Consider the following 27,524-nt stretch of genomic DNA (forward strand, 5'->3'; position numbering starts at 1 on the left):
TCAAAGGCAAATGTATAAAAGCTACTTAAATGTCCTAATTGAACTAAAGCCTAATCCTGAGAATAATCGTCATGATTACATTTGAATAATATCTGACGTATCAGCACTAAAATCTGAAAACAATTTTGATACTTAAGCTAAAAAAAAGTATTTTTCCCGGCTGATCCAGCTAATCTTCTTGAACATTCTGTTTGTTAAAAAAGGGGACAATTTATTAAAATTATTATACAATAAGCTTAATTTTTTTGCTTTTCTTTTTGATTTTACAAACGGTAAGATGAGTCAAAATTATTGACCGTAGAAATTGGCAGCATGTCATAGATGTGGTATGTCATAGGTTTTTTTTCCCATAAAATGAAAGGATGAAAATATAGCAATATTCTCTTAAATTAAAATAAACAACATTAGCAAAAAACCCTTATGAATAGCATTTACTATATATATATATATGGAGACTTGGACTTATGAGGTTAGTTGACCCCGAAATGAGAGCTCTCTGACCCCTCCATAGACAGCAACGTAACTAATTTCAACTTTCAAGTCCCAGAAAGGTAGGAAATACATCGTTAAAATAGTCCATGTGACTCCAGTGGTTCAACTTTAATATGTTATGAAGCGACGAGAATACTTTTTGTGCGCTAAAACAAACAAAAATAATGAATGACTTTATTCAACAATCTCTTCTCTTCCCTGTCACTCTCTTACGCTATTACGCTCTTACTACCTTTCTGGGACTTGAAAGTTGAAATTACGTTGCAGTCAAAGCTCTCGGATTCCATCAAAAATATCTTACTTTGCGTTCGGAAGATGAACGAAGGTCTTACATGTTTGGAACGACATGAGAGCGAGTAATTAATGACAGAAATTTCCTTTTTGGTTGAACCAACCCTTTAAGCATGGTCTTGTATGTTGCATTTATGCAAGATCATGTGTGTATACGTTTGATTCATAAATTGCTTGAATCAATTCAGAACTGGGAAAATGAGATTGGAAAGCTGGCTGAGATTTACACAAGTGAAAAGCCTCTGTGTGGCATTCAGAGAGCCTGTAACTGCATGCGGTTAATACAAGCACATAGACAGCACACGCGGTACCTGCTGCAGACAGATCATCTTTCTTTGTGTATGTGTGTGTGAATTGTGAGAAACTGGTTGTTACCTTTTTCACTTTATTGCCTGTACCCTTCTTCTGACCTGCATTGTTGAATTCTGAAGGATTGCGCTTATTTCCCCAAGCAGATAAGGACGAGACACACGCGCAAACAAATACAAATACAGGTAGGATTATTAGGAGGATTGCATGCAGAGTTAAATTAATAATTGCACAAAAACACACAGACACAGGAGTACTCATTCATTCATGACAAAATGAATGATGGTTACAGTGTTAATGCATGGTGAATGTGATGAAAAGGAGAAAAGAAGAGGCCTCTTTGTCTTTTATCTGCAGGATTGTGCGAATGTTGAAGCAGAACACATCAGCATGGACAATGTTTTATTCATTTGCGTTTGACTAGTGATGTTTGGAGAGTGGGCACAGGAGAAGACACAGATCAGATGTCAAGGATTGTGATGAAGAAAGAATGAAAGAGAAATATAGACAAGGCAATCCAAAGAGAACCAGTCCAACCCACACTTCACTGAAAATCAACCAGTACAGGCCTTAATTTACTGGAACAATCTCAGTGACAGATGAAGATGATAAAACGAGGCATGAGCCGATACAGCGACAATTATACAACAGTTATTTATGGTCCTCGAATATGATTGGCCAAGCGTACTGATGTTTTATAAAATAGCACTGGAGCTTGCTTGCTGCTCAGAGACACACAACAATTGATTCTGTTTTTGTTTGGAAATGTTGAGCTAATTTGTTGTGCAAAGCTCGACAAAAATAGGCAAAAAAACTAAGTTATTGAATATTACATTTCTTATGGAACTGTTGTATAAAAGCAATATCACACTCGTTATATCATTCTGTTATCTATGGCTGAATCACAGCCACTCTTGCCTGTGTGACTTAATTCTTATGTATTTCAAACAGTGAAGTGCAGAGTAAGACCCGTTTCGGTAACACTTCATTTTAAATTGTCTTTGTTACTTGTACTTACTACAGTAACAACAGTAAATTATGCATAATTACAAGCGGCTAACCCCCAAATCAAACCCAATCCTAACCCTAAAGTAAGTACATGTTAATTAATATTACTAACTACATAACTGTATAATTACACTGTAACAAGGACACCTTAAAATAATGTGTAACCCCCGTTTCATTCAACATGCTCCCCAATTTGACACTCTGCTAAACCTCTACCTTACACCCCCCAACACCTACACTACTGTTCAAAAGTTTAGAGTCTGTAAGATTTGTAATGTTTTTGAAAGAAGTATCTTATCTTCAATGCAAAATAAAGAAATATTATTACACTTTGAAATAACCATTTTCTATTTTAATATATTACAAAATGTCATTTATTCCTGTAATGCTAAGCTGAATTTTCAGCATCATTACTCCAGTCTTGCTTCTGTGCTCAAGAAACATTTAAATGTAAAAAAAAAAGAAATTGTTTCACGATTATATGATGAATAGTTCAAACAAACAACATTTATTTGAAATAGAAATCTTTTGTAACATTATATAACGTCTTACTGTCATTTTTGAACATGATCCTTATATTTCAACACTTTCAATAATAATAATAAATCACTGACGCCAAACTTTTGAACTGTAGAGTCTCTCACTACAAAAGCTGTCTTACCGCCCTGCCCCCACCCGTGTCATTACTGGAGTAACACAATCCCACTTGTACTCCTGTTTATTATGGTTACAAACACAATCATAATGTAATCACTGAGGCTACGTTCACACAGTGAATGTTCGGGATCCACAAGCATATTTACTGACAGGTGCCAGACTCAAATTGTCCTGTAAATACGACAGCAATGCCTGTATGGGCATGTAACTGAAGTCAATCATTCTCTTTCATAATTAATCAGCTAATGTTTATTTTTGGGACATCAATATATTGACCAACAACTACTTCATCCTCCTGTCAAATGTGGCCCCATCAATTGAAACTAAAACTTTTTTCCTTTCAAATAACTTTAAGGTGAATTCTGATAAAAATTTATTCAGTAAAAAATTTCAGCAATTTTGTGCATGCCTCCTTTGTTGTCATGGTATTAATCATGTGTGTGAATTTTTTGGCATTTAAAAAATTATAAAAAATAGTATAATAGAGATGTGTATATATGATAATACAAACCGCGATCGGCCAACCTGATTTCTAGATATCTGTATCATCGGTGGCCAATGAAAACTAGCCCATAACCTCATTTAGCACTACAAAAAGGGCAGATAACCACATTCTGTTGTTCTGTGAACATAGTCAAAAAGATTTCCCTGAACTTCCTCTGACACTCTATATTCAAATGGCCTCTTTAAAAGGAAAAGGTACACCTTTGCACCGATAAAAAACAACTGCACACACAAAAATGGCTGCATTAACACCTCTGATACAGAGACTATTTATATCTATGCAAAATGCAGGCAGGGCCTCCGTAAACACTAGCATGCCGACAGAATAAACCACAAGTCCACGACATAAACAAATGCAAACAAAACAGTCCTCAGAGTTCGAACAGCATAATAGGAAGATTTTACATGCAAAAGGGAAGTTGAGATGTAACTATGAAACCTTTGTAAATGAAGTAACCAGTTGTTAATGCACCAAATGCAGGTCAAATGCAAGCAGAAGAATCTAATGGAAATGCCGGCAGAGTGACTCACAAACATTGTCCTGTAGAGGGCAGAAGTGTTCTCACAGAACACCAGCCCAGCAGAGCGGCGCTCTCTCAGACACCCACTGCCCACGTTCCCCTCAAAAACACTCTTCACCCCGAACGACAGGAAACCAGAGAAGGACAACAGAAAGAGATTGAAAGAAGAAAAGGTGTAGTAGAAGAAGTGGATGAAATAGGGAAGGTGGAGCATTGAGAAATAAGGAAGCAAGAAAGAAAGCTTGTGTGTGTGTGTGTGTGTGTGTGTGTGTGTGTGTGTGTGTGTGTGTGTGTGTGTGTGTGTGTGTGTGTGTGTGTGTGTGTGTGTGTGTGTGTTAATACTCACTGGCAGATTTTTGGCCGAGTCCAGTAGCACCAGCAGTAATGCTGATGACAGTCCATCATTGGCCTGCCCTTTATCTGCTTTAATGCTGCTTAAAACCTGAAAAGCAACACATACAACTTTTTGTGTTTTGTGCAAACAGTGTACGTGTATGTGATCTACATTGTGGGGATCTTCCTCTAAAAAAGACTAAATAATGTCTCATTTTACATGCAATAAGCTCAACATTAGGGTTCAAATCTTAGTAAATATAGTTACTAGTTAAAATTTTGGCCATTTTATGTTTCGGGCCAAAATGGTTTTGGAGGGCAGAAATCAGTGACCCTCATATGAAATGTTTAAACACCAAATCAGCATATTAGAATGATTTCTGAAGGATCATGTGACACTGAAGAAATTCAGCTTTACCAATCACAGTAATAGATTACATTAATTTACATTTTAAATACGTTTCACAATATTATGGTTTTTACTTTTTTACTGCATTTCTTTAAGATTTATTTCAAAAACATTTTAAAAATCTTACCAATCCCAAATTTTGAAGGATAGTGTACATTTATTATTTGATCAGTTAAGTCTAAATTGTTAACAGAAGTCATGTCACTATGATGTGTATAAGGGGAGTATTATGTTACCTCATCGAGTTTATCAGGTGTAGGGAGAAGAGAAAGGCATTCGATCTTCAGGTGAAGCTTCCCTTTAGCAGTATCATCAAGTAGAAACCACTGCATACACACACAAGTGAGGGGATTTATTATATAAATAAGTTTAATAGGTTTATTACATACGTTTAAAACTTTATACTCTATAATAATCCTTGATTAAAGGGATAGTTCACTCAAAAATGAATATCCTGTTGTCATTTACTCATTCTATGAACCACATTTATGATATATTTGTCATCTTGTCAGTTCCCTTTCACTTTCATTATATGGAAAAGAGCGGCCAGGGCATTCTTCAAAAATCAACTATTTGTGCTTCACAGAAGAGAAAGAAAGTCATATGGGTTTGGACAATCAAGAGTAAATGATGCCGTTACATTTTTGAGTGAAATATTAATTTAAGCATTTTTTTTCTGTATAAAATTTTAGTTCAGATTTTTAAAAACCAAGCTGAACAGATGTATGACCAAAATAACACACACAAAAAAACATTTTTTTGTACCTCATCTACTTTCGGTTCCTTCAGTAGTTCATCTACGTGGAGAGTAAGGCTAAAGAATGCAGGAGGAGAAACATCAGAGGATTAACACAAACAGACATGATGGGTTTCTATGTTTTATGGGGACCTTCCATAGACATAATGATCTTTATACTGCACGAACGTACATTCTATCCTCTAACCATAACCCTACCCATCACAGAAAACTTTCAGCATTTTTACATTTTCAAAAAACATAATTTAGTGTGAATTATAAGCGGTTTACCTCATGGGGACCAAAAATGTCCCCACAAGGTCAACTATTTCTGGTATCTCTATCCTTGAGAGGACAGCACATAGGGAATTGCTGAACCACAGACACACACAGACCCTGAAAATATTTAAGGTGGAATCCTGAAGTATGACATCTTGTGATCATTCAATGATTGACTTGATCAATCACAGCCATTACCTTCCCAGAAAATCATCCTTATCTGTGTCCTCATCATACAGCTCTATCTCCAAATTCTGTCCTGACTGATCGTACACAAATGCCTAAAACACACACATAAACACCTCAGTTAGCAATTCAAATCATGTTAGTGATAGACACACCTGCTCACAAATCAGCCCCTTACCTCATATACTTCGTTCCATTTAGGGTTTAACGACTCTTTGATGACTTTGGATCTGAAGAGCTGATTACCGAGTTGAATGACACCATACGGGTCAGACTTTCCTTTTATCATACCACCCAGAAACGTGTCCTTCCCTACCAGGTCCTGTGCCTCCAGAAAGTGAATCCGTAGAATGCCCTACACCAAACACATGCATTAAATGATAGACATATGTATATACACAATGAGTATGTGAAGCGTGTAAATGTGTGCGCGTGTGTCACCTTCGGCATAGGGAAGCGGAGTCTGGAAATCTGTGCATCGTCTACAAGTGGGATAGTGATTTTGTTTGGCAGCACAAGATAACTGTATATGATATCCTGAATAATGCCGTCACACAGACCACTGTGAGCGAGAGAGAGAGAGAGAGATTAGTATAAATGATAGTGACGTCAAATAAATATAAAAACAAATCAGTCAAATGCATTAAATTCAATATATCCACCCACTCATCAATACATAAACATACAGCTTCTGAAACATTATTTTCAAAAGACTTTTTGAAGGGCTATTATAGATCACAAGTTGTATGGACCACTTTTATTATATATATATATATATATATATATATCACAATATAATATATATCATATCACAAATATATATATATATTTTGGTAATTTATGCTTGATAACCACAGTTACCATATACTTTCATTTTCACTGTATATAAAACAGAACTTTTGTGTATGTAACAGCAACTGTGTTCCACCAAAAAACATTATTTTGGGTAAACTACTCCTTTTTTGCCGGGACCATGTGATATCATTAACATGTGGGATGAGGCAGTGGTCCTAAGGAGCCTCAGTAAACATTAAAGGAGGTTGAAGATGATCTAAAACTACTAAAATGAACACATTATTAATAATAAAATGTATATTAATATTATAAGTATGCATCATCATAAACGTGTGTGTGTGTGTATATACACCTTAAATCCATCTATAGCATTATTTTTCAATTAAATTTGCATTACTTGAACATGTACTTCATCAGAGAGAGATAAAAGAATTCAGATTGATTTTAGCTCTGATGTCGGAGCAGAAGAGAGCATGAAATATGACTCCTCTGCGAAGGTGTGTGTGTGTTAGAGAGAGAGGAAAAAATTTAACAAAAGACAAGATCTCATTCGCCACGCCTAAACCACAACACCAGCTCCACCTATAATATGACTATAAAAGGAGAGCGAGGGAGAGAGAGAGAGAGAGAGAGAGACTGCTCTGGAAAATCACATTAAACTCTACATTTGGACACACACGTTGATGGTAAGGGATCCTAGGGCGGCCTTTAAGATAAACAGATTATTAAAAGACGCAATCATCATCATCATCATCACAAGTGGGTGTAACTGTGGATCCTCTGATGTGGTCTGACAGGAAGAGCAGCATTTCTGAAACTGGAGTGAGCGTGCATAATGCTTGTGTGAGAGACTGTTATTTGTGCCACCTCAAAATACAAAATAGGTCATGTGACAGCATGTGTGTGTTTCAAAGGGAGGCTGACTGATCCACTTTCCAGTTTCATGAAACTGGCATAATAACATGACTACATTATACATAATGCATATGTGTGATGGCTGACACTCACTTTATTCCAGGGATGTCCAGCATATTTGTAAGACCCGTCCAGTTTATATCCAGAAACTGAAAGAGATAGTCACATTTAACATTGTTTAATACATTATGGTTGTAGATACATGCAAATGCCTGTGTTTGTTTCCTATAAAATACATCCTTCATCTTTAACAGCAGCAACAAGGATATTGATCTAATATATAAATGTTAATATAACAGTATCTGCACACTTTTTCAGGAGTCTTGGTTTCAAAAGCATATTTCCTTCCATAGGAACCTTAAAAAATTCTTCTATAAGAGTTTCAAGCCATAAACCGAACCAGACAACTGTTTTTAAGCATAAAAAGTATCTGAAAATAGGAAAAAGATAAAAGGTACAAGACTATGCATGTATTTTATGAAGGATATACATTATTAGATATTTAGATTTAGATTATATACATTATTACATATATTCAGATAAATACTGTTCTTTTGAACTTTCTATTCATCAAATAATCCTAAAAAAAATGTTTTACACAACTGCTTTCAACAATAACACTAATTATACATGTTTCTTGAGCAGCAAATCATCATATAGAATGATTTCTGAAGGATAATGCGGCACTGAAGACTGGAGTAATGATGCTCAAATTTCAGCTTTGCATCACAGGAATAAATTACATTTTCAATATTATTCAAATAGAAAAGAGTTATTTTACATTTTAATAATATTTCACAATATTATAGCTTTTTTGTATTTTTAATAACATAAATGCAGCCTTGGTGAGCAGAAGAGACTTCTTTAAAAACAAAAAAAAATCTTAATGATTCCAAACTTTTGACTGGTAGTGTGTGTATATGTATGTATGTATGTATGTATGTATGTATGTATGTATGTATGTATGTATGTATGTATGTATGTATGTATGTATGTATGTATGTATGTATGTATGTATGTATGTATGTATGTATGTATGTATGTATGTATGTATGTATGTATGTATGTATGTATGTATGTATGTATGTATGTATGTATGTATGTATGTATGTATGTATGTATGTATGTATGTATGTATGTATGTATGTATGTATGTATGTATGTATATATATATATATATATATATATATATATATATATATATATATATATATATATATATATATATATATATATATATATATATATATATATATATATATATATATGGATTCTTCAGGAGAACAGTATTTATTTGCAATGGAATTTGTATGTATCAATGCACAAGTATCTACTGACACTTTGCTGAATGAAAGGATTAATTTCTTTTTTTGGATCAAGACTTCCAGGTAACTTATTAAAATAATAAAATCATATAAATATGATGGCTAAATTACATAATTTAGTGCCAAACAGAGAATTACTGTTAGTGTTAACACACAGAATCATGAGTCGTGGTTGTTTTTTTAATTTTTTTAAATTTGTTTGCTTCAAATTAAATGTAATGTTGGTTTTGTTGATTTAGTCCAAATATTTAACCCTAATCTGGAAATGAGTATAAACATAATTCCAGAACTAGAAAGAGTGGGCAGTTGGTGTTGAGTTTGATGCAGAAACCAAACATTCTCTCAATGTTTAAGATACTGATATTAAAGACAGAGAAGTGAAGTGTCCTTTAGATCAATATTCGGGATCAAGACTTCCAGGTTATGAACAGCTGAGAATAAGATAATTGAATGAGACAGGTTTATGAGGAATAGATTTAGATATTTTTTGAACAGTTTCTGCAGAGCAGGTCAGAGCAGTGTTCTCTGACCTCAAGGGTGTGGGTTATTATTAAATAGCAGGCACATTCTCATCATTCTTTATATTGTATGATTGTCTAATGTGGGTAATGTTAGGTATGTAGAAGAAAAACGAATCAGATACAAAGACACAATGAAAGCAAGTTCTTCTGCAATATGTTTGTATGTGAGTGTGTGCATATGTGGTGGTTAACGTACAGGTTTCTGGAGGAAGAACACTGACAGGGCACCAATCAGAGGCATGTCTCCTAGCAACGGGTCCATGATGACCCTCAACACCCCATTAAGCTACACATACAAACCACAAACAAATAAAAGGTAAGCAAAAAAATTGCAGTAGAGTACATCACATTATAATAGTTTGCATTATTAATCTTACATTTAAAAAGGCACAGTATGCAAGTTTTGTGGCTAGAGGTTGCTTATTCAAAACAAAGACATAGCTTGTCGTCGTCTTCACCTCCACAGCCGATGGAAAGCAATCCGACGGGACTCAGGCAGGAATCATGTTCAAGGATGAGCTAATGTATTAAAGTTTTATTAATGTTACTGCGGTATGAACCAGGGCGGGGCCGAGAGCCATGGGAGCGGATTGAGTCCCACGAAAGAAGGAATTACGACAGTGAAGGGTGAGAGAGGACCAGACATTTTACGTTGCTGTTTTTATTATGCTTATATGCCATAGTCGGCCGATACAGCTTATTTTGTTATGTTGTTTATGTCTATTACAATTAAAGTTACGTTTAACGTTTGCCGGTTCCTGCCTCCTTCTTCCTTGAACTTTGTTACAGTTACGTGTCCTTTCTCTTTTTAATGAAATAACCGTGAGGGCTGAATTACTACTCATACACAGTGACACGGCGCAGTTTTACTTGGTTAAAACAATCATACTAAAATACATTTCAGTTTGTTGAAAGTTATGTTATAATGTTACTCTACGCGTTATCATGGTGGTTGGTACGAGACACTTGTTGCAATAGGAGTAAATGGCGGGTGGGACATGTCCTCACCACTTTTTGCCAGGGGTCGATATTGTCCCCACCACTTGCGGTACAGATGTATCTAATACAAATTAAACATCTCTAGTTGACTAACAGAGTTAAATAAGAAGCGATCTGGCGCTGGAATGTGTTTTTGAAATCATGAGTGTTCAATGTCGCTGTTGGCGGTGGCTCGTGCACAGACTTTGCGGAGACTCTCTATTCCTTCAGTTGAAATCACAAAACAAAATGCACCAAAATGTGTCCCTGCTCTTGATATACAATCACTGGTGATTATCTTTGGTTTTAATGAGAAAAAATTTAAATAAACTAGTGCTGGGCAAATTAACGTGTTAACGCGGGCAATTCATTTTTTCAGTTTAACGCATTAAAAATATTTAACGCAATTAACGCAGCGTCCGTTTTTATATCCATTTGTGCCAAGCGCTACATTATATGATCACGCTCTTATTCATATAAATGTTTTTAAACCATCTATGTGACAAGACACAAGAGAACTCGCTGTATGTCAGTGTCCTGTCTCGTGCACACATCGAGTTCTCTTTTGCTCGTGAACAAACAATAACAACAACGCAGAGAATTTTGCCAAAATGGCATTCTCATAGTATTCTCATAATAGGAGTCTTAAATGAGTTAAATAACGTCTTAAATGAACTTGTGAGAAAATGAGATGCACGTGACAGCGCGTCAGATCCGCGTCATGTTCGGCAGCGGCCGATCTTAAAGTGACAGCAGCACTGATGATGTCTGTCATTAATGTTCATCAAAGAATAACGGGAACATAGAAAATTGCAGCTTTAATGATGATCAATCTTTATTTAATTTAATATTTATGCAGTTAAGAAAGGTGTTTGACAGCTATTAAATTTCTGTATAGGCTATGTCTAACAGGGAAGGCCATGGGTAAATATAACATTTATGATAATGGATTTATATAAAGATTGTTTTAAGTTCACCTAAATTAAAAGTTATTTGTTAAAGCCTTAAAAAGTGTTGAAATTGGTAGCTTTCAGTTATACTGTAATGTAATGTCATTGATGTTTCATAGAGACATTAGTATCAGTGATACTGGCCTTCATTCATAAAAAGATGCCATTACAACAAATATTTAAAATATGCTGTCTTTAAATTGTTTCTACATTCATTTGGAGAGTAACTGAAATGATTACAACATCAAAATATTCAAAACTCCAATGTTTTTAATCACGATTAATCATAATTAATTACAGAAAAAATGTGATTAATTCGTTAATTTTTTTTAATCGATTCCCAGCACTAAAATAAACTATACAAGAGCGGATTAAAACTCAGAAACTCTGGCATGCTTAAAAGTTCTACCGTCAGATCTATCTCACATAATCACTAACATGAAGAACCTTGTGACTAACAACATATTATAAAGTACATGTAAGGATGAAACTAACACATTGAACATAAGTTCTATATCGATAAATTAAACTTAATGAACTATTGAAATTTATTTCTGGACATCCTAATCTTATTTTTTAGTGTGTCCCCCACACACACACTCCTGTCCCACCCACCTTTTGAAACAAAGTTACGCCAATGCTTGTTGCACATTGCAGTAAGCTAGATCGATATTAGAATATCATATTAATAAAATCTGTATGACTTGTGTTGCTAAATAGCATGCAATTCATTTTAAAACATATTGTATGGTGGAGAAAATACTATATTAGTTACTACAAATAAAGCTCTTTCTGTCGCTGAGGCATGGTATTGGTGCACACCTGATACTCGCGGTAAATCAAGAAAACAACAGATTACAAGAGAAAGACAATGTTGAGCTACATAATGATTAGCTTTATAATGATAAAAGTATCCAAACAGTTGCTAACCTGTCTAATAAAAGACAAAATATATTAAAGCGTCTTTGGCGTTTCCTTGTTTTTTTACAGAAGTAGAACCGGAAATCGAGGGTAAGGCGGATACGATGTCATTGACAGGTCACGGAGGGAGGTTACACTTTCTCTGGATTTAAACATTTGGGATAATATAAGTACACAAATGAACTAAATATAAAACACTGTGATAGTGTTTTTAGAATATTTTAAATGCAAAAATCTTACATATTGTGCCTTTAATCACATTTTTACTAAAACATATTGGAAAGAGGACAGGGAATCATGGGAAAAGGAAGAATGTTGGATTTCAAACTTTTTGGTATGAGCACTACAGCTGAATGTGTCACAGCATATGCTTTTACCACTATGCATTTTAATAAGAAGAATTCTGATTTATTGGGTAATTCACATGCATTATATCCCGCTCAGGTCATTTCCTGACACCACCACCTCCTCTGTAATGTTTCCTGTAACATCTCCACTATCCTCTCCAGTTAAAGGCAAAAATCTCATATAAATAATTGAAAATCTTTTGTTTGCAGATATGAGAAGGGACTACCATTATCTCTAATGCCTGACTCTAATCTAACAGAGCAAAGAAGCTCTTCTGGCATAAAGTTCAAACTTTTTATCAGGGTAATGGGGACCTACTCAAATGTAAGCATACCACATAGACAGGCATGTGTCACACACTTGTGTCTCCGTCTTACCTGTATGCTCTTGATTCCTGCACGGCAGTAGTATTTCTTAATGTCCACATCAATTTCAGTGTTTCCGACAAAACTACACAGATACAACAACAACAAAAAAGAGGTTGAAAAATGCCCATTGTGTCTAACTAGATTTAAAAAAAAAAAAAATTGTATGTGATCTATATACCTGATCTGTAGGTCCATAATAATCTGTCGTTTATCTACATTCTCTGTATAAACTTTCACTCCATCCACTCTGAGAGGCTGCAGACAGACAACAAAATTTATATATTTTGTGTGTAAGAACGTTTGAGTGTGGGTTGAATATGTTAAATATGAAGTTAAACATGACTAAACCTTCCTTTGATGTTCTCAAAGGTCCAAAAATAGTTTTAATAATTATAAAAGTTTAAAACAATTATTATTATTATTATATGTTTTTTTATTATGATTTTATTTTAAATTTTTATTAAATGCCAAAAATTTCCTTTTAGGGGTAGATTTAGGGTTTGAGCTAATCTGTAGCAATTATAAATAGCTTTATAAAACACAACAGAAGTCTTTGGTATGTCCTCAAAAGGTAAAAACAAGTGCTTTATTTATTTATAATAAATACATCTATTAATATAATTAATACATTATAATAATATAGATATAATTAAACCATCATAATATAATTTAATTATTATTATTTATCTATGATAATTTATTAATTTATACAATTTATAATAATGTATTTATTTAATAATTAATTATTTATAATTTTATAAACAGATACAAAAATAATGTGCTTTATTTATTTATGTATAATGTTTTTTTTTATGTGTATTATTTCAATGCAAAAAGTTCTCTTTTAGGGGAAGGTTTAGGGTTTGTGCTGTGGTATGTCCTCATTTAGATTGCTAGGTAAACATGTGCATGTACCTTGTCCCCCATGTCTATTTTGGAGAAGGTGAAAGTACTAAGGTGCGCATTGGCCCCCTGCACTGCTGGTTCAATGGTCTCTCTGAAGATTTTCTCTACAAACTGACAAATATATGGCCACATCTGATGCACAGTCTGTGAAAAAAAGAGAGAGAGAGAGAGAGAGAGATGTAATACTCTTGAGGAGACATTTCTAGGTTATCCTAGATGCAGATCTATTTTTATGAAACCACGCCACCACACACACATACCTTGTTGAGCCACTCCACTCTCTCCACATCTGGAAAATTAACCTGAAACAGAAAACAGACTGAATAGTCAGAATGTTTCATTTTATTTGAATGGTTATTTTAAACATATTCAGTCTCACAATAAGTCACAGTAGCACAAATCACATCCATTAAAAAAGTTAAAGTCTTTAATGTTGTTTATATATATATATATATATACATATATATACAATACATATATATATATATATATATATATATATATATATATATATATATATATATATATATATATATATATATATATATATATATATATATATATATATATATATATATATATATATATATATATATATATATATATATATATATATATATATATATGTGGTGTTTTTAATAAGCTTTAAGACAAACCATGTGCAAATTCATAAGTCAACACCATTGCTGAGTATTTCCTTAAAACTGCAGTAAACTAAAGATGGTCTCAAAAACGCGCTTTGAAACACCCTTCTTCTCTACATCACAAATATGTTGTAACCAATCCCGTCAACGTGCAGGGAGTCTCAAGAGAAGTCAGGTTATCCCGGTATATTTTTCAGTTGATATGAAAAATCGGGTACATTTAGCAATATAACGAGTGAATTATGTATGCTATGATGAACTGTATGCCTTTCTCCACTGATTTTTTTAAGTTGTTCAAAGCGTTTCTAAGAATACTGATTTTAAGAAGGCAGCTGTCTGACTCGGAGATGGCGAACGGGAACATGCTTTGTGTAACATTATCATCAACAAATTATTAGCTGTTTGATAACGTAGTCAAGCAAAAGGCTAATCATATGAATTATGTGTCAGACTTTATAGAGAGCGATACATAAAACGCACTACCATTCTGATGCATTGACTTGTAGACAAGCCTGTATAATTCACTCTTCCACTTCTTCTGAATCAGTTTCTAGGTGTGTAACGATACACCTATGCCACGGTTTGGTTCATGTCATGGTTTTGGAGCCACGGTTCAGTTCGGTTCTGTTTGCTGTGGAGTCATGGTTCATGACAGGGCACCAGCAATAATAACACTAGATTCACTTTAGTTTTAACTTAAAGGTCCCATGGCATGGCATTTTTCTATTATTTTATAGTGTTTCCTGAGGTGTACTTATATTATTAGTATGATTTTTACATCATAAAATGTCATAATTTAGAAATAAAAGGCATTTTTTCTATACTGCTGTTTGCCCTGTGGCTGAATGCCCTGCTTCAAGAGGCGTGTCTGCTGTGAGACTTCAGCAGAGCCATATAGAGAGAGAGTTGCGACAACTCCATAGACTCCAATGGAACGTTTTTTTTTACAGCAATGGCGGCTCGCGGAGACTCTCAATAGTTCCCGGAAGTAGCAGCCGCGCCATAGAGTTACAGCAGAACAGACCGTTTGTGATGCACTTTTAAAAGGGAAGACGTTTAATCAGTAAGATTTTAAATGATCAGCACATTTTAATCAAAATAACTTGTACATTAAAGCCTGCTTGTGTAGATTATTCATCATTAAAAAAATATATATTTTAAAAACAACATCGCTGTAACTACATACTCATGCTACATACACATGTCGATGTGTAATAAAAATTATTGAAAATCAATGCATTTATTGACTATTAATTACCAAAAAGCGCAGTTCTGTCACTGTGACTATCAATTTGAATTGCCCGTCAAAGCACTTCCTGGAACTATTCGAGGTCTACATGAATCACGTGACTATCAAGCGTTTTGAACTTCCGTTGTCGCAACTCTCTCTCTATATGGCTCTGGACTTCAGTAAAAACGCCCACTGTTGTGATTGGCTGACATCTTTGCATTTTAAATGAGCGGAGGGGGCGTGGTTTAACGAGGCACGAGCAGGCACGAGTCTGCCAGAGAGACGGATGGACCTGTGTTCACTTCTCATCAGTTCTCTCAGCATGTCTCAGTTCAGGGTGAACTGTTGTAGTTACTAGCATATACTACAGGTTATTAGTTTATTTCTAGTCGGAGGGACTGTCACTCATGTCAGAAAGTTAGTAACTTTAGTAAATTATGGATCAGCGCTGACTCGAGACGCGAACCGTTCAGAACGATTCAGTCCGATTTGGTGAACTGGTTCGGTTCACTAAAAAGAACCGATTCAAAAGAATGATTCGTTCGCGAACCGGACATCACGGAGACGAAGCGATTGCTAACAAAGTTATTTATAGTAACTACTGAGTTATGAGAGCGCTGTCAGTCAGCGCGAGTTTATTGTGTTTGTATCTGAGAGTTCTGAATAAACACGAGTCCCAGTCACACCGAGTCCTCTTCATCATTATTCTACCAACTTTGTAACACATGCAATGTATCATTACAGCGAGATGAACGAGTTAGTAAGTGTTGAATATAGCATTATTTCTAGATATGTTCCAAACATATGAATAGCGTCGTTGACGCGCATTGAGTAACTTACACAGCGCAAACAAAGACACAACAGCTGTAATCGAATGTAATCCAGTTTATTGTGGGGAAAGCTGGCTAGCCTAGCCCAGATACCCTCACGCTTACCCTCCTTCTGCTTAATCTCACGCCGCGTTTGGTGCCTCCGCTGTGGGCCAGATGCAGTACTGGGGGTCGGGGATGTTGGAGGCCGAGCTTCGGCGTGTGTGAAGTTTATCTCTAAAGATGTGACTGCTGATGTTAAACAGAAAAGACTGTATGCACATTTAAGAACAGATAGACGCGACGAGGACGTACAAAAACACTGACTCTCAAGATAGAAAACACGAAAACACCGTTCTGTCGGGAGAGAGAGAAGCCGCTGCGTGTCCACAAATAATAAATAATTAGCTACACATCAGAAATCACTGATCACAGATCAGAAGGAACTGAAGAAAGACTTCTGTTTTCATTTGTACATCCAAACACTGAGAAACTGCCAGTGTTCACTCGTTCACAAGTAACGTTAATGATCTCTCGAGTGTTTTGCATGGGCGTGCCAGATTCTCTGGGCGGAGGAAAGGGAGGAAACCGTGCCTGCTTGGACGTCAAACCAGGAGGCTTCAGGATTGGCTAGTCGGGCCTGTCATTTTCTCAAAGGCAGAGAGAGACAGCCAGAACTCGGTTTTACCCCGATCAACATTTCTATCCACTTGGGGACAATATTCAGGCTAGGGGAACTCATATTAATGTTGAAATACCTCATAAAATGAAAATTTCATGCCATGGGACCTTTAATAATAACAACAGCAATAATTTAACTTTATACATTGGCTTCAAGTTTTCTTTAGAGCAGTTTGCATACCGGAGTTAACTCAAATTAAATAAATGTCTGCACTGTAGGCTAGTCAGAAATAATCAACTCATTTTACCATTTACCGTAATGTAAAAAAAAAAAAAAAAAAAAGCACATTTATTTCATAAAAATTAAATTTAAAAAAACAACAGTTACCATAGCGAATACACAATACTTCATGAACTGTTAATGAAATATGAAAACTGCTCCTGATAAACAGAATGCACATCATAACTGCATGCAAATCCGTCCCAGCTCACACACGTCGAACCAGTTATGTGATTTATTGGTACTTTACTTTTATTTCATGACTTACAAATTGACATCGTAACGTTGTATGCTCGTAGTTTCTCTTGCGCTTATAATATACGGCGTGATAGGGAGCGCAAAGAGTGTGCGCTACTACGAGTGCAGTATAACGGCTTACAGGAAAGTTTTCTGAGGTGAGAGAGATTTTTTATTTTGTAACAAGATACAAAAATGACAATGTTGCTGGGGCTCCAAGGTAGCATTTTGGGGAAACTGGCTCTTTTTGTCCTTCCACCATGCTGCAACTTGAGAAAAGTTAGTGTATGCTTAGTAAATAATATTATTATAATAATATTTTGTAAAAATACAACTCTTATTAGTTGTTAAAAGTGTACTAATTACCATTTAATCTAATGTCAAGGAAGAAAAAAAATATTTTGTGGCATAAGGTGAATGAGAGCTAGGCTGGGGCAGCAGGGGGCGGGGCGCGTTCGGTTCGACATGAGAGAATCGCGGTTCGAACCGTGGGTGGTGTATGACGCTTTTTCAGTTCGGTTTGAATATCGTTACACCTCTATTTCTGGTTCAAACATATATGGCTGATTTAAACCAGTATTTCACTTGTCATTGTGCAGCGTTTACTGTAAAGTTGATCGAGTGGATCAGGTATTCTGAGCTGGTGCGAGTGAGTGAAGGCGGGGCTAATATGCATATGCATGGCTCTGCGTTTACTAAATAAACCAACGGTGTAGAGTTAGATTCAAGCTATTTTAAGACATGAGGAATTTTTTTTAACAGGAAAAATGCCATTTTGGTGATCAAAGATGCGTTTTAAGGGATTAAAGTATTGACTACAGAGGGACTTTAATCAAATCAACATTTTCATTCTTTATCAGACTGATACGTTGATTTTATAACTAGATAGTGTAGGGAAAGACGCATTGGTTCATGAGTTGATATAAAAGAGGGGTTTTTATACAGTTATAGCTTGCTAGTTTGAGGTTTTTCACTCAAACAAACCTTTTTAGTGGACTTTAGTGAGGGTAGACTAGACACAATATTTAATTTGATGAAAATAACAATATAAGGCTGTGAGGGATACAATCTGCTTCATTTAAATGCAACATGAAAATATGTTATCAAAACATGTTTAAATCTTAGCCACTCTTTATTGATGGAAACATTAGAGTGAGAAGGTATTGTGGAGAAATGGCCATATTTAAAATCACTGCATCACACGGCTAACTGCTAGGCCATGGCTCACAACTTGAATAAACTAGTTTTATTCTGACTACTCATCATATCCATTGCTCATTAAATGGCCATATTATAAATGACATAATGCGGCTGCTTAACTGGAACATTTTGTTCCATTGCTGAAGACCAGCAAACTAAAGGTGCAAACTGAGCAGCAATCTCATAGAGAGCGATCGATGCAATTAGAAAATCTGTGGATTAGAAATCAAGAAATTAAAAAATAACCCGTTTCTTGACCATCTGCGTTCTTCCACAGATGCTGACACAACACTAAACATACAGAATGACTAGTGCAGTCCGAATCACAAACGAATGACACTTATTGAGTCAGCTCTTTTAAAGTATCAGTCATGACTAATTGGTTTGAATTGCTCTGAAGATTTACTCACTTACTGAATCAGTCGAAGTGGTTCTTCATTAAACCTTTTTTTTTTTTTTTTTATAAAATACATTACTGAACAGTAAAATGATTTATAACACAATGTTAAACCATTTACAATTTTTCACTTTAGCCTATATGGTAAGATAACTTGCGGTTAATTGATTAACAGATTTTTACTGTGGTATTTTTACCCTTTATTTCTTAAAAAAATTACAAATATTTTTTACAGTGTAGAAATGAGAACTGTTACAGTTTATTCATAATTAAATCATATTAAAATAACTATAGATACTCATTTGGAACAGAGTTTTGTTTGTTTGTTTATTTCTTAATGCCCTGTCTGCTTCTATGACTATTTTAACAAGTGAAATTAAGCCACTTTTAAATATATGAGATTTTTTTATGATATGATATATATATTTGTGGAATTATCATCGTTACGTGCATCGCGCATTGGCATCGGTTCCTCAGCGCGGATGATCTAATGTTTTGAGGAGTTTGTGTGGCTGTCATTCATTTACCACACCGGTGTGGATACTGTACTTCGGAACCACAGATTCTACGTCTTGGAAGCAGGGGCACCGCTACTGGGGGGGGGGGGGGGGGGGGGGGTTAGGACGATTCTAAGGGCCCACACACTTTTGGGGCCCCCAGAGATCGGTTTTATTAGTAGTAACAGTAATAGTTACTACTAATAAAACGTAACAAATGGAGCAAAATAACGGCTTATTTCTGCATTTTCGGCAAATGTACCCCCCCCCCCCCATTCGCTGCATGGTTCTGTCCCGTCCTATGTAGGCTAGAGTCACTGAGTGAAATCAGATAGTAAACTGTCAAATTAGAGATGTCTTCGAGTTTGGTGAAGAAGTATAAGTCCGGTCATCAAAACCGAAAAGAGAGGCTACAGAGGGCAGAGAGAGAGAAAATGGGCCAACAATTGCTCACCAAGTTCTTTATAAAGTATATGGTATATGTTTATTCGCTGAGCTTAAATTGCTGTATGTTAGCACTAGCTGCGTTGCCAAACACTACCTGCAATAGGTTACATTTTTCACTTATTCTTTCATAGGGCCCAAAATTGCTAGCGTCGCCCCTGCTTGGAAGCATGACCAAAATAAGAATTTTCACCGGAAAATGTCATCTGAACAAAGTAAGTAACATGTCTGCCACTTTTGTTCTGACCAACTGAGAAAAAAGTATTAATAATTGGCGCTACCAACGATGATTAAATCTAACAATCGTTCATATCACATTAAACTGGGCAATTTATTATTCAGCTTGGCGTGACTGTGTATTTAATGTGTATTAGCGTTACCGTTACCTGTAGATTTCAATTTCTGTACAGTCTAATCTTTTGCTTTTGACTTTGGGTGAATCTCCAGTTGTCATTGATGATTGTCGTTTGGACCTTTCTGGATTACAATCCAATACATTATTCCATGTGAGAAATGTGAGAAAATTATGTGAGAAAAGGCTATGAATGATCCGCCACCTGCAGTATCCTCACATGCGAGCCGGACTCCATACAGACGTGACAACGTCAAAGACGAACGCACCATGCTCGAATTTCCCATGGAAAGCTACCAGTACCACTCAAATCATAACACTTTATTACAAGCTTACCGTTGTGAATCGGCTAAGGTAAGGAAATAGTTTTGAACACTTTTGAAATTTATTTTGGATAATTTTAACAAAAAAAAGTTACGAACTGCAGCTTTAAAAAACATTTAACATTGATTGTAATAAAAACTCTAAAACTAAACCTGGACTGCCTGTCACAACCCTTTTAAAGGGAATTTTGTTATAATATATGATGCTTTAACAAAAACAAAAAACTACAGTACGTTACCAAAAATAGTTCTGTTTTAAGTAGAAAACTGTTAAATTCCCCAAATATTTCCATCTCTATTTTGTCGGCAGTTTCTTTGATTTTAATGGTAGTGTTCTTGTTTTGTTGCATACAGCTGCTTGCTCGCAGTGCCTTTCTGGCTCTTCATCTTACATTCATCAACATGGAGTAAACTGTGTTAAGGAGAAAGGACCTATATGGAAAGATGTGGCACAAAAGCATGTGAGCGACAGAGTGAGAGATATGCCAGGAAAACCAAATGGAAAAACCCTGACATGTCTTTGGCTCCATTTCTTTCTCATATTTTCCAGAGGGAGAAAGCCAGTCCATGACTCAAAGCTGTGCTATTTCCTGATTATATGCGCAGAGAGCATACAACAGCTAAAGTTAGCCTGCTAATTCCCATAGCCTGTCAGACAGCAGTCGGCGCTGATCTGATCTGATCTGATATTACAGACTGCATCGGTCTTATCTCTGCCACAAACACACATGACTCTTGCCTTCAAAGGGCTAAGAAAGCATTGATGGGGGTCAAAGTATCATTCACAGACACATTGTGAATATATATTTAATATTATTATTATTTATCAAAAGGCATGTTTTTATAAACCTCAATTCCTAAACACAGTAAAAAATGAGAATTTATTTGAGGCAGAAACTTCCACAGAGTACTTCCAGTTACAATAGTGCAGTTTTGACAGGATGGCACAGACAGCTAGTCTAAGCATGTACAGCTGATTCATGAAGAGAAGACATGTTAACACGCTGACCATGTGTGTGTGTGTGTGTGTGTGTGTGTGTGTGTGTGTGTGTGTGTGTGTGTGTGTGTGTGTGTGGGATTTATGGGCGTGGGCGTGAATGTGTGCATCTGTGTAAGATCTGATCTGTTAAGCAATGTAATTTCCTATCCAAGCAAACAACTTCGTCATATACAACCCTGTTCCCCAGTTGAGAAACAAACACGCTAATTCTGAGAGTAACTGTAGCAACCAGGAACCAGGAACAAGAACTTCATTTAGATAGATTTGACCTCATCTGACCCCTAAATCAGGGGTTCTCCAATTCTGGAGAATTATATAGCTGATGGGTCCACTTTCCTGCTGTTTAGCTGCAACCTTGATCAATCTCACCTTCCTATCATTTTCTAGTAATCCTGAAGACCTTGATTAGCTTGTTCAGGTGTGTTAGGGTTGGGCAAAACTCTGAGCGAATTCCAATCGAATGTGAGCATCCCTATGCCCTTGAAGTGAGGACTTTGTAGGAAGCAGTGCACTTGCTTAATTATATACGTAGCTGTTTGTAGCACACATGGTGAAGGGAGGACAACTGCTGCGTCAAAAACACATACTATGTAGTAGGTACTACATTTGGTTATAGTATGTTCTATATAGTATGAATGTGTGTATGTAATCTGGACGTACTACATTCGCCACGCTGTCATTATCATGTGACCTACAACGTCAGTCGCGTCACTTCACTTCCGTTCACAAATCCTCTTCCGTCGCCTTATGGGATAGAAAAACATCCATCAAATGCACACTTCAGGATCTTGCCGGAAGTAGTAGGTCATCCGGGGACTTTTGGTCTGCTGTTTTATGCATACTATGAATATGGACATACTACTCGGCTCAAATACTGTTTTTTCGCCTACTATATAATATGGAAATAGGCATATTCGAACACAACGACAACATTTCCTCATTATCTTAACCTAGAATGTTACCATGAAAATGCAGTGTGGTGTCCATCAGACCATTAGCTGTTCTTACAAGAGGAATGTCTTATTTATTGCTGTTAGCATAATTGTTGCAAACAAATATACATTTTATAATGCATTTTCTAAAATATGATTTTATATTTATTGCTGTTAGCATAATTGTTGCAAACAAATATACATTTTATAATGCATTTTCTAAAATATGATTTTATATATATTTGTTTGTGTTCAGTCTCTTCTCTCAACTTTAAAACTAGCTGTCTCTTGTTTAGACACTGCATGTAAGTAGTCAACAACACCACCTAACTTATCTACTATTAAGCTTATTTCTTACCAATGAAACCTATTTAAGCTTCATTTGAAATGTATGACATAATGTGAACAAAACAAAACCACTTAAAATATTTTGTTTATACGTTAACCCCAACTCTCTCGCGATCTAACGGACTAGTGGAAGGGCCCTTCATGAAGGGATTCAGGTATTCACTTTTGTTTGAAATGCCCCAACAAAGAGGACCTCGAGGGCCAGAGTTGAGAACCACTGCCCTAAATGATCCACCCAGAGGTTTAGATTTTATTGTGATCTCAATGAAGGACTGACAGCTAGAGCTGCTTAATGATTTGGTGAGGTATCACAGGCACGTCTGAGATGAGCCAGCATGACTGCTCAACAGGTCAAAGGGCATTTGCTGTTTTTTTAGCTGGGCAGCATGTGTCAGACAGCCAGCATGCCAGACAGTCAATGCAAGAAACTGATCGGATGGTATTATTTTTGTTTACTAGAGGAGCTTAAAGAGCACAAGACTGCCATACCGTACAAAAAAACACACAAAATTGCAAATCTGAGGACAGAACAGTAGGGATGCACTTAATGTTAATGTCAGCTATTTTTTTTTTAATTTTTATATATAGTCTTAATCCAGTGTCAAAGGACCTTTTATTTTTTGTCTTATAGTCAACCTTGTCCTGTTTTTGTTTAGTTTTGATGTCTGGCATTTTAGTCTAGTTTTAATAAATGAAAACAGTGTATATGTAAATCAAGAGAATATTAATTCATATGCAAGGTTTAATTTACCTTATTTGATGTACTGATTTATTGTGAGGGTGAATAGATGATGACAGAATTTTTGGATTATATAAACCCAAATACAAAGCTAAGAGTTTGATTGAGTTAATGAATGGTGAAGTAAACGAGCATCTCTGCTGAGAGAGAACGGACAGACTGACACCCCTCAGCAATTTACAGACAGCGGATGACTAGATGAATGAGGCTGGCGATGGAGAGATCTGCTGATCTAAATGGGTTCTTGTTTATTCAGTAAAGAGAAATTGCATGAGGAGAGAAAAACACTGTCCTAAAGGACACAGTGTTTCCTGAAAGAACAAGATGATGACTGTGGCTGCAAATCAATGTAGAAGATGTCTGCATTGAAAAGAGCCATCCATTACCACCTAAAACAGAAAAAGAATCTAAACAAACACACACTCTGAATGTAATTTAAAACTTGCAGCAGTCTCAAACAAACAACAAAGACTCTACAGAGCTCAAGGTGACTGATCAGACACAGTAAAGCAAACATACTGTAATAAATCTATCGGTCACACACACCGTAAAGCCCCTTTCACATTGACGCGATAAAGCTAAGCGAATAAAAGCTGTCTCTTGGATTAAACAGTTTTGTAATAGTCTGAATGAGCCATTTTTTTGTATTGTAAGGCACTGACTTTATTAGACTTTAGACGCTTGACTTTTTGTTTTTGTAGATTAGATTTTCAGTAGGAGGATTTGGCAAAGCTGCTGAGAAATAGTTGGCCACCGATATATTGGCAGATATTTGTCTTTTATCAGCATTGGCCGATAAGTGTCACAAGTGGGATGAAACGGTATGGAAATTTAACATCATGATTATAGTGACCCAAATTATCACGGTTATCAATATTATCACGGTTTTGTTCAAACGAGATGAAAGTGTTCAAAAAGGACAGATGCACACACTTAAAACATTTCAACAAGTGTTATATTTGAAAATCAACAAACAACAAATAACTAAAGCAGCTCTATGCACTTTTTTAAGCAAGATTCTATTCTGTGGGATTTCCTTCCTTATAATGGCCGTCGTAAATAGCAACGCATAATGCATAAATAATAATAATTTGTCGTAAATATAATCTCTAATATTATCTCTGTAAATATATTCTCAAGCAATATTCTCATCAGTGTTCAGCAATGATGCATTTAAATCTAGCATATTTTGTGTAAGAGCCCAAACAGTATCCTAGTGAAATAATGCATATCCATATTTCCATTTAATTTGACAGTTTATTTTATTAAATATCAAAATGTGTGCATCATACCTGACACCTAGATGATCACTTTACAGTCAGTTTTATGACTGTCATTCTCTTCAAATGCTATTGAAGTTTGAAACGTGTATAATGTTACCAATGTTGTATGTAACTTTAGAGACGGTCCCTAAATTCGCCAGCGTTATGCCAGTCATATCAGATGCGCTGTAGTTCTGCTGTGTTTGTTTGAAACTATTTTCGCTGCTGAAATAGAACAAAAACAGTCATCCACTGTATGATGAATGAATCTCCTGCGTACATCGCATGTTTATCTCTGCTTTTAGTGCAGATTTCAGCGAGTGAGAGTGGCGCGCGCTCCGAACAAAACTCCGGCTAATCTGAACGCCTCTGATTATGAGACATTGCATACATAAACTCAATAGAAACACGTGTAAGTGGTTATAATGCGCAACGCGATTATAACAGATGGCTTTTGAGAAGACTATAATAAGTTCAACAGCCAGATTGGCTAGTGTGCAGCCGAAATAACGTTAACTTACACCCGCAAATGGCTGTTGTTAATGTCAAGCCCTGATTATCCCTTAAATGTCACCCTAGTCTTGTCTGAACTTGTTCGTTCGCTTCACGTTATTATTTCCCAGACGTAGTTTTGGTATTCAGGTCAAAGTCCACTTGCCGTGCGTTCGTAGTTTTGAAGTGTTCCCTCTATTACAGCGACTTTCTTTTGGCATGTTCTGCAGACAGGGTGACCATCTTCGATTAAGTTTCCCTCAGGACTTTTGTAAAAGCCAAAAAATGACAACGCCTCAGATTCAGATCTCCCGAGATCTCCCGAGAGCTGTCACTGCCTTCTGCCATTTCTTCTCATTCAAAAAACAGCTGTGCGCTGCGCCAGACTGACGCTGACTGGACAAGATTTACCGTGAGTTTTCACAATCGTGATAATCACACGCGATTTTAATGATAATTAAATTTTATACAATATTACTAACCGTCACTAAATTTTATCGTGGTTTATCGTGAAACCGGTAATCGTTTCATCCCTAGTCACAAGCTGGACTTTTATTTTGATAGTGCTGAAAACAGTCTTCTGAGAACCAAGAATCTGTGGTCTGTGGTTATTGTCTTTATTTAAAATGAACAGATCTGTCTTAATAATAGAAATGCAACTTCCAACTATGCTGCGCTATATCCAGTTGGCCATTATGTCATATTAACTGTGTACTGCATGTAAAATTAGCATTGTGTCTGGTCTTTATTTGAGAAAACATGATTCCCAGTGCACACAGACAGATCTCACAGACATTTTTCTTTACTTTTTGCAAAAAATATTACTGTTACATTATAATATATTACAGTATAAAATAAAATATTACAGAATAAAAATATACTGTTAGTATTACAGTATAATAGTATCTAAAAGCATAAATATGCTATCTAAAGTATAAATATGATTATTTTACAGATTACAGAAGTTTAAATCATTTTCAAAAAAAATATTTTAGTAAATATTACATAAAATAAATGTAATTACAGCAACTGTACTGCTTTCCAAGATACAATTTGGTGGCCGACGTCAATATTGATCAACTAAAAAAAAATGAACTTTGACTATTGTTTGTTGCACTCAAATCATCCTTGTTCACATTACTTAAAAACTCATGTAACTAGTATATGAGAATTGTCAGCTTTACTTGCGTGTTTGTTCGGTCAACTTAACATTGCTGAGTAAAACGAACAAACTGGGCAGTGGATCTGTAGTTCCCAGCATGCTTTGCAAGGGACTGAATTAGGAGAGTAAATTTAGGGATTAAAGTGTTATGTGTTTTTCAGTAAAGGGAAAGATGTTGTTAGTTTATGTTAGTGTTTAATGTTCAGTTATGTTGCACATTTAGAGGAGTTTCTGTAATTTTGTGTTTACCATTATGCAGAAGAGTGGTGCCTGTGCTTAGGCTGTGGGGACTCATACACAATTATTGGATGGAATTCCTGCCCTCAATTCAATTGAGTTTGTCCAATGAGTTTATATTTGCATTTTGTTTCTAAAAATATGCTTGTTGTTATTTAATAGTTTTCCACTTACACTTGTAGAGCAAATAGTTATTAAATCGATAAGTGTGTTCACCCTACATAATAAAATGTTATACATTTAACATAACATTATTAAAGGGGTGGTAAAACACATTCTTTTGAAGGCTTGATTGTGTTTGTGGGTGCACTGTAACATGTGTTCATGCTTCGTTTTAAATAAAAAATCATTATTTTTCATATATTTGACCTTTATTCTACACTGCTCTGTCCCTCCTTGTAAAACGGTCTGATGCTTTCCGGGTTGTATGAAGCCAGTCCCTCAAAAATACGCAGTGGGCTCTGATTGGTTAGCTGGCCCAGTGTGTTGTGATTCGCTAACCGCCTAGTGCACGTTTGTCGGAAACGTCACGCCCCTTACCTTTACCGGTAGACTGTGCTTTGGT

General features: G+C 35.7%; 1 protein-coding gene across 2 annotated transcripts in view; it reads right to left on the bottom strand.

Moving 5' to 3' along the window:
* Positions 1–27,524, bottom strand: part of esyt2a (extended synaptotagmin-like protein 2a) — a 57,213-nt gene that overhangs the window by 12,549 nt on the left and 17,140 nt on the right. The window contains exons 2-14 of one of the 2 annotated variants that reach the window (XM_079818855.1): positions 14,013–14,054; positions 13,762–13,896; positions 13,025–13,101; positions 12,856–12,928; positions 9,478–9,567; positions 7,529–7,584; positions 6,167–6,287; positions 5,904–6,080; positions 5,738–5,820; positions 5,290–5,338; positions 4,761–4,850; positions 4,129–4,224; positions 1,159–1,221 (exon numbers count right to left, since the gene is read on the bottom strand). In XM_079818855.1, coding sequence (XP_079674981.1) covers positions 1,159–1,221; positions 4,129–4,224; positions 4,761–4,850; positions 5,290–5,338; positions 5,738–5,820; positions 5,904–6,080; positions 6,167–6,287; positions 7,529–7,584; positions 9,478–9,567; positions 12,856–12,928; positions 13,025–13,101; positions 13,762–13,896; positions 14,013–14,054 — 1,152 coding nt within the window. The remainder of the gene's footprint in view (positions 1–1,158; positions 1,222–4,128; positions 4,225–4,760; positions 4,851–5,289; positions 5,339–5,737; positions 5,821–5,903; positions 6,081–6,166; positions 6,288–7,528; positions 7,585–9,477; positions 9,568–12,855; positions 12,929–13,024; positions 13,102–13,761; positions 13,897–14,012; positions 14,055–27,524) is intronic. The other variant, XM_079818856.1, reaches the window with a different exon arrangement.

This window comes from Gobio gobio, assembly GCF_949357685.1.
Source record: "Gobio gobio genome assembly, chromosome: 6".
Classification (NCBI taxonomy): domain Eukaryota; kingdom Metazoa; phylum Chordata; class Actinopteri; order Cypriniformes; family Gobionidae; genus Gobio; species Gobio gobio.